General features: G+C 39.5%; 1 protein-coding gene across 1 annotated transcript; it reads left to right on the forward strand.

The window, feature by feature from the left end:
• The first annotated feature begins 257 nt into the window (after positions 1-257).
• Positions 258-4,036, forward strand: them4 (thioesterase superfamily member 4). Its single transcript, XM_030102982.1, has 6 exons — positions 258-560; positions 1,379-1,568; positions 2,376-2,538; positions 2,975-3,085; positions 3,387-3,511; positions 3,624-4,036. Exons 1-6 carry the CDS (start codon positions 441-443, stop codon positions 3,668-3,670), a joined length of 756 nt encoding a protein of 251 aa, XP_029958842.1. The 5' UTR covers positions 258-440; the 3' UTR covers positions 3,671-4,036.
• Positions 4,037-8,543: the final 4,507 nt, after the last annotated feature.

Consider the following 8,543-nt stretch of genomic DNA (forward strand, 5'->3'; position numbering starts at 1 on the left):
AAGATCTATTATGTTTTTCTTTACTATATTCACATACATTTTTTTTCACGTGTTACGTATCGTGGGTTGCCCTGACAACGTGACCGTTACGTAGTCACGCCTGTACCTCACAGCCAATCGTGACGAGGCCGGTACAGCACGTGAGCTCCTTGACGCCACCAGTAGAATCCCTCGCGTGTCCGGAAGTTGACAGTTGTGGAGGCTCGTGTCACATGAAAGTCACCGGTAAACGGTCGTATTTTTTTTTTTAACATTATTTAAAGATATAGTTTAACTGCCGGGGTAAAGACGTGTGGTGGAATGATGTTACAGAATAGCTCTTCTTACCGGCAGGGTAGCGACAGCATTCAGCTTACATAGCGGTTAATAGTTACGTCACATATTTCGCTCAGCTGCCACTGCACCAGCCTCTGTCCAGCTTTCTTACACGCCTTTAAATTATGTCAACACATCTCGGGCGATTTCTCAGAGGCTTCCGAAGCCTCGGTTCATCGCCGCTCGTGAGGACTCATCCATCCGCCCGCGTTTCTTCCAGACCCGCCTCTGTTCGGGCCATAGCGGTAGGTGGGATATGTGTGTGAATGGCTGTTGATGTGTGTGTGGGCATTTGACCTCTCCCCTCTTCCAGGAGTTTCTTTTATGGTGTTACTGTACTTTTGACTTTGGCTGAGGGGGATAAACAGCTATGAGGTGACAAAAGAGACACACGTGGAGCATAGGCTGGATCCTTCATTAGAATAAAAGAAGCCTTTAAGCATTTTTTTTAGCGATGTCTGCGTGATGAACAATGCACCACTCTGAAAACTATAGTGATCTGAAGTGTGTTTATGATTAGGCTTTTTAAGTGTGTTTTTTAATTGGATAAAGGCTGTTTTGCAATTTCTAGAAATGTGCCTCGAGAAAAGGCACATAGACAAAAAGTATTAAAACTCGATGACATATATATTCATCATCCACCCTACAGCTTTATCCACTGTAAGATCGAGGGGTGATGGAGCTAATTACAGCTATGGGTGAAGACAGAGTACAGCCTGGACAGGTCACCAGTCCATCACAGGGGAAACAGTGATAGACATGCTCACATTCACATTATGACCAATTAATCTCATATGCATGTTTTTGAATCAAGGAATCAAACTGGTGTATTCAGAGGAAACCCATGCACACATGGGAAGAACATGCAAACTCCCCATAGATGTGTTCATATAACCTATAAAAACAAAAGTTCAATAACACACCCCACATTTATTGTTTGAGAATCTTTCGGAGGGCATTTGTTTTAGAAATGTCCTTTTCAAGCTGAAAGAAGATGTTCAAATCTCTTGTCTCAAGACATCTTGGTCACTGACTAATGTAGTATATTTTTCCTGTTTGGCAGACATTCCCTCTGTCTATCTTCTCCAAGTCCCGGGACTACAGCCTGCCTAACTCGTCATGGGGTCCAGAAATGATGCAGCTGTATGAGCATTATACCAGCCAATGTGAAGTTGAGACAGCAGCCGGAGAGAAAGTAGGGGGGCCGTGGAAAAGGCTGCCGAGCTACAATCGCTCCCTCAAGTATGCGACAGGTACAAACACCGACAGGGATGCAATATGTTTGTTGCTGTAAACAACCCGAACAAGCCTCCCAATCTGTTATTGCATTTTTTTCATCCTATTTCACCAAAATATTGTTCAGATAAGAATGACAGATGACCAGTCTTCAGGCACCCCTGTTGTACTAGCTGTTACATCTGTGCCCCCACACAGAAATACCTTGCATATTTTCCCCCTCTAGACTATGCAGCTCTAAAAGACATTGTTCAGCCTGAGACCTGCCACCTTGCGGTCTTGCAGACAGCCTTTTTCCAACTGCTCTTTCCAGTCTTGCACTTTTCTGAGTGCATTGCAGTTCTTTCAAAGCAACAGTTATACATTTTTTTTTCAAAAAAGAGACATCTGGAAACATCAGTAATTAATGATTACAGGCCAGTATTAAACTTGCTATTATCTGTAAGATTATCAAAACAGCAGTTTTTATACAACTTAATCAATTTGTTTTAGAAAACAATTAATTCACTGTTTTTCAGTCTGGATTTAGGTCAAACCACAGCACCGAAACTGCACTTATTAAGTACTGAATGACATTTATGTAGCAGTGGCACACCTACAGTTTCAGTTTTAATATTACCGGATCTCAGTGCTGCCTACAGCACAGTGGACCACAATATACCACTTGGCAGATAAAAAAAAAAGGTTTGGAAATTCTGACATTAAATTGGTTTAAATGCTTCTTCTGAGCAAATGACAATAATTTGTGGGGTTCGTCAAGGCTTCATGCACGGGCCTCTTTTATTTAACTACCTGGTTGTTTATTTCTGTGTTTTTGCAAACAGGTGGGGTGTATCTCAGTAAGATAATCCAGTCCAAAGCTCGTCTGTTTACACGCAACATCAGAGAAGTGGGAGCGGCTTTTGAGTATGTTCTCTTCGTTAACGAGAAGGAACAGAGGTGTTTGTGCCTTTTCCAGGCTGGACACCTACTGGAGGGTCCACCAGGGTGAGGAAAATGTTATGTTGTTGTGCTCAGGTACATGTATTTGTTGAATTGTTATGTGTGGTTTTGAACCATGACTGAATGCTCTAATTTCTTCATATCTGTCATTAGATCTCCTGAAGATGCAAATTGCTATAATTGATAAAGATTATTACTTATTTAAACATATATTGAGCTGGTGTATACCTTAATATATTATGAAGCTTCACATGCATCAGTGTGATCAGGAATAATCCTCAGATAAAGACATTTTACTGTCACTCTGATACATTTGGTATAACGCTTTACCATCTTACTCCAACAAACCTGGAAAATGGTGCAGGATTCACATATATGAGAATGATCGCTTGGTTGTCCGTTTGCTCTGATTTCTGTTTAGAGGTGATGAAAAAATCAATAGACTTTGCATGTTATCTTAATAGACCTTGTGCTGTTCCAGAAATGTCCACGGGGGGGCAATAGCCACTATGATTGACACAGTGACGGGAACCCATGCCACCATACTCTCAGGGCCTGTGATGACTGCCAACCTCAACATCAACTACCGCAGGTACAATAACATGTTGTTTTTCAAATCCCATCAGCTTCAATGCAGCAGAAAATACGAATCAACATAAATACTTATAGATGGAAGCATATTTTTCAGGATTTCATACATTCAAGCCGCTTTTGAAGTCATGCAAGAGCCTCCGTATTACTTAAAGTCTCAACAAACATCTCTTAAGTTATCTGTGCTGAAGAAATAACCAGTAGACATCTGTATGGGGACCTTATGAGTTGACGGTTGTTAAACTACTGTTAAACTACTTTTCACCATCATTTTCCCTCAAAGACCTTTGTTTTGTCTGTAGCCCCATTCCCCTGGGGAGCACGGTGTTGATCGAATCCGCTCTGGAAAAGAAGGAAGGCAGGAAAACATTTGTTACTTGTAAAGTGACCAGCACCAACGGATCCAAGGTGCACACAGAATCAACAGGTAACGTGTGTGTCCAGTGGTTCAGACAGTCTGAAAGCTTCTTTTAGGTCAAATCTCTTTCAGCTTCTGAATTGTATTGTAATGTTGTTGTTTTTTTCTATCACACCTCCAGCTCTGTTCGTATCGATTAATGTCAGCCATCTACTGCTGGGACAATGACGCAGAAGCATCAGCCTGCCATCCGCTCAAACAGTGTCGGCAAGAGGATGCCAAAACGAGTGTGCGAGTGCTTGTTTTGGTGTGTGAATGTGAGTTTCTATTTATTTTACAGGCATCTAAGAGAAAATTCTCTAAACCTTACACTGTGGATATTTTTCAGTGCATGCCGACATTTTATTAACAGTGATATTATTTAATTTTACTGCCTTTTTCTTAATACATTCTATTGTTACATAATGTTAACAGTACTTCAGTTTTATTTATTAAACAATATTTGAACACTTACATATCAACTTTTACAGTATTTATGGTTTTTTGTTTCTCTGGGGCCTTTTAAGAACAAGTTATCATTGAAATTGTATTGTGCAAAAAATACTTGCTGTACTCTAATAAAGCTTTACCTGCGGGTATTGTCTACTGCAAACATTGAAAGTGTTATTTGTTTGTGTATGAGTGACTTGGAGGATTTGAAAGTGGAATGTGAGGGGCGGGCGGCTGCATCAGCGAGAACATACAGTATGTTTGACACGTGAACCCGGTACTGAAGTGGGCATACTCTCGAAAGGTGCTAACCACTACTTCACTGTGCAACAACACTCAACATTCAGAGCAGGGAAAATATCTTGATGAAGAGATTCTATAATATCTTCATTAGATGGGTTCAGTACAAAAAACAGGTGAGTAAAGAAGTTGTATAAAGGTTATTCGTTCACTTTGAAGTGTGTTCAGGGGGTTTTGTGGTCCTTGGGCTCAGAAAGCAGACTTTTCTGCTACCTACATTACACATCTTAACACATTTTAGTTTTGATTTTCAGGTGTGGGTAGTTGGAGCTGTGACTCCACCGTGTGGTGGATGTGGTTATATTTAAATATGAGGTGTGGAGTTGCATGCCATGTGAATGCGATGACTTACAATGGAGACGCATGAGCTTCAAACCCCAAATCATCTCGATATCAAGTGTCGGCTTGCTCATGGGTTGGCTTGTCTTGCTCTCTCTGGTGCTTTGAACACGTTCCTCCATTCAGAAATGACTGGGGCACGCCACACTTTGCCCCAGTCATAAATAACACTGTCCACATCACAGGGACCTGTGTTGCTGCGGGAGATTCTGTAGACCACAGTGCTAGACAGCAGACTTACACCTGACGGTATCAAGAACAGTTTTGGAAAACAGACATCATATTTTAACCAACTGTAATTTTGATACATGGCCACATCATTTGATTTCATTATTTATTGAACCATAAACAGTAAGAGTTCTTATCAACTCAATCAGCAGTTGATGTGTTTAACAAGTTTATAACAGAAATGGAGAAAACATTCAATGATAATTTTAAGATTTACATTGCTGTCATGAAGTTTCCTCTGGATTTGAGCTACTCGTGATAAGGATAAGAGATTAAATTGAAAAAAATATCCTTTAGAATCATAAAGAAATCAATGAAATAGTGTCATTCTGAATGGATTTGCCATGTTTTAATACGCAGAGACACTCTAGTTCAGAGCAAGTGTGTTTTCCTTCAGCACTTAAAGCTTAGTTTGAAGAGTAGAAACCCGCCGCTCTTTTAACTGCATTTGTCTTCAGTTCTCACACACTTTGGCCGATTTGTGGTTTCTGGGTGTGTGGGCTCATCACAGAACAGGCCTGGTGGTCTTCGGAGGGCCCCTCACTCGTCTAACCTCAGTCAAGAGCAGAGGGGCAGATGGATGTGCGACGCCTGACTTTCTGGTGTGTGTCTGCTGCTGAGACAGAACTAATGCTGCGGGACCTGAACCTGCAGTCACACAGAGGGGCCGTTGGGTAAAACTCAGTCATGCAATTTATTGTGTGTTTTGAAGTCTCGGTGTCCTCAGAATTCATGGAGACATGAATGTGTGTGTCTGTGTTTGTGCGTGGCTAATGCAACTGAACAACTGCAGGCTTTTTTTGGCTGTTTCTTAGAAGAGCCCTGTGGTCAAGTCGGGTTTGAGGAAGCCTGTGTTGTTGGTACTGGTGGTGGGAGGAGGGGGAGGGGGAGGGGGGGGGGGGGGAGGGGGGTGTGCAATTGTTTTCCACTTTCAGTTGAAAACACCAGCAACATGGTTTGTCCACTAGTTCCACCAGTGTCACATGTGCAGTGTCTTGTTTTAACAGCTTTAAAGTCGTTGAGTCGTTCCCGGGAGAAAGATAGCTTCATCACTCTAATCAAACAAGCGATGCCATTTTGTAAAGTCTACATTTCTTCTAAACCAACACTGACAAGGCAAAGAGAGTCACAGCATAAACTGTCAAATTACGCTTACTGCTTGTGTTGGTACTTCAGATTTTGGGAGATTATTTGCGTACGTACCTCTTCTGCTTTACAGTTCAACATCCAAAGCATATTTTAGTAATTCGTCAGTGAATCAGATCGAATTATATCATAATAGCAGGCGTATGCATATGGGGAAACCATTCCTTTTAGAACCTTATAACCTTGTGAGAATTTTAAACTGTCATTTTAGAACAATAACTTTTCAGACTGAATTTGTGAAACGATACGGGATTACTGGCTGGATTACTGCAATGCCCTCCTCGTCGGGATCCCTGGCAAGAATCTGCAAAAGCTGCAGCACATTCAGAACTGTGCTGCCCGGATCTTGACGAGGAGGCGCAAATTCGATCATATCACACCGATACTCAAAACTCTCCACTGGCTGCCAATCAAATACAGAATCCACTACAAAGTCTGCCTCCTCACTCACCAGTGCCTACATGGAACTGCCCCGTCCTACCTCCGCGAACTACTTACACCCCATACCGCCACACGAAGTCTCCGCTCCTCCTCCTCTTCCACCTACTGCCTTCAACAACCCAGGACTAAACTCTCCACCATGGGAGACAGGGCCTTCCAGGCAGTGGCCCCTCGGCTTTGGAATGCTCTCCCTGAGACGCTGAGGGCCCCACTAAGTGTGGAACCTTTAAAAAAGGCCTAAAGACTTTATTGTTTCAAAAGGCCTATTAGATCCACTGTCTTCTCCATCTTGGTCTTGACTTGAAGTTTTAATATGTTTAATATGTTATGTTTAACATTTTTTTTTTCTGATCTTTGTATTTCTGCCTTGAGAATTGTTTTTAATCTTGTTCTGTAGCACTTTGAGATTTCTTTTGAAATGTAAAGCGCATTACAAATAAAATGGATTATTATTATTATTATTATTATTATTATTATTATTATTATTATTATTATTTTGGTTAGTTTGATATATCTGAAACATAATAACAAAGATGAAAGTGTTCAAACCTTTCAAAATATCCATCGGGTTAATATTGAACATTTGTTACAACTTATAGAGGAGTGTTTATTCTTCACCTAAATTACATTTTTGAAGGATTTTCACCAGATTTTTACAGGAACAAAAAAGCTTATTATACAGTATTAAACAGTAAAGCAACAATGTAATCATCTATTAGTTTGGCACAATTACAAACAATTTACAACATCCTCTACCTGTTAGTTTTGAACTCAGGAGTACCACACTTCAAAATTAGTATTTGTTCTGCATATTTATATCCACTGGATGTATTGTTTTAATAAATAAAAACTCTGCTTTATATCTATGTTTGTTTGAAATTGTGTAATGTTCATTTACTTTATTGCTTGTTTGCTAAATGTTCTTTGAACATAGATGCTTTGTACAGGAATCAACTTGTAAAGCTGCTGTTGTGGTTGAAAGAAAACAGGCCTTAGACATGAAGAGGTGTTGTGTACTTTTCTAAAAGTAGCTCATCAGATAAGTATCAAGCAGCGTAACAGCAAAATTGATTTTCAGTACTAAATTTCAGTTCTCTTCTGGCCTCTTTGAAAAGGTCATTAGATCAGTTGAGGACAGAGGAAAATTGTTACGAATTTTTTTCCAATAAATCATTTTTCTTTAAAAGTAATCTACATTTGTTAGTTTTAAAAAAAATCCATCAAAATTTAAAAAAAAAATTAAAGAGAAATCTGCCTGTATTCAAAATAAAGGTACAGGATCTGATCATTTTCACTGTCAAAGGAGGCAGGATGGTCTCTCTGGACTTCAGCCAACTCCAGACATCCTTCCAAGAAATATTAATAAAAATCACAATTGAAAAATAAACGATCCAAAGCTTTAGAATCCCTTCACAAAATCTACATCCATTAATATTCACTTTCAATTTGGCTTTATTTATACAGCGCCAAGCACAGCACAGTCATTTCTCGACACGTTTTCAGAGAAAACCTCAGCAGTTCCACATGAGCAAGCAGAAGCTACTGTGGAAAGAAAAAAACTCCCTTTTAAAAGGAAGAAACCTTTGCCGAACCATTTCCTTTTAACTTTATTTTGATGCGCTCTTAAGTTAACTACACCTCATTAAGAACCTTAAACTGTAATCCTTTAACCTTAGGTGGCATACAGTAAGATAAATTTCCCTCTTATTTTACTAATCTGCTCCAAATTAAAATGTTTGGTAATATGTCGTCTCCCTGTTTGATTGGGGAAAAGGTTCTGATAAAAATTATTTGTAATTTTTCTGTCACATAATTGAATATGTTCTATGTGGCACTGTCTCAGTTCAGGAAAACTCTTTGTGTACAATAAATCCTGTTTCAGCACAAATTTTATAGCAGCTGTATTGTTTTTAATCAACTTGTTTTATGTTCTTGGCAGTCAGTTAAGATCAAACTTAATGAAAAAAAATCCTCATGAGTAAACAACTCTCCAAAGTCAATCATAAAACGTGAAAATGCCCATATTCCTTTAAAAAAAACACTACACAAAAATACATTTTGATTGTTTGAAATTGATTTATTGTGTGGAGACCTGTTGATGAAACTCAGAAATTTTGATGAGTCATTTGTTGGACTCAAAATCACATTGTGACAAAAA

The sequence above is a fragment of the Salarias fasciatus genome, chromosome 11, assembly GCF_902148845.1.
Source record: "Salarias fasciatus chromosome 11, fSalaFa1.1, whole genome shotgun sequence".
NCBI lineage: Eukaryota > Metazoa > Chordata > Actinopteri > Blenniiformes > Blenniidae > Salarias > Salarias fasciatus.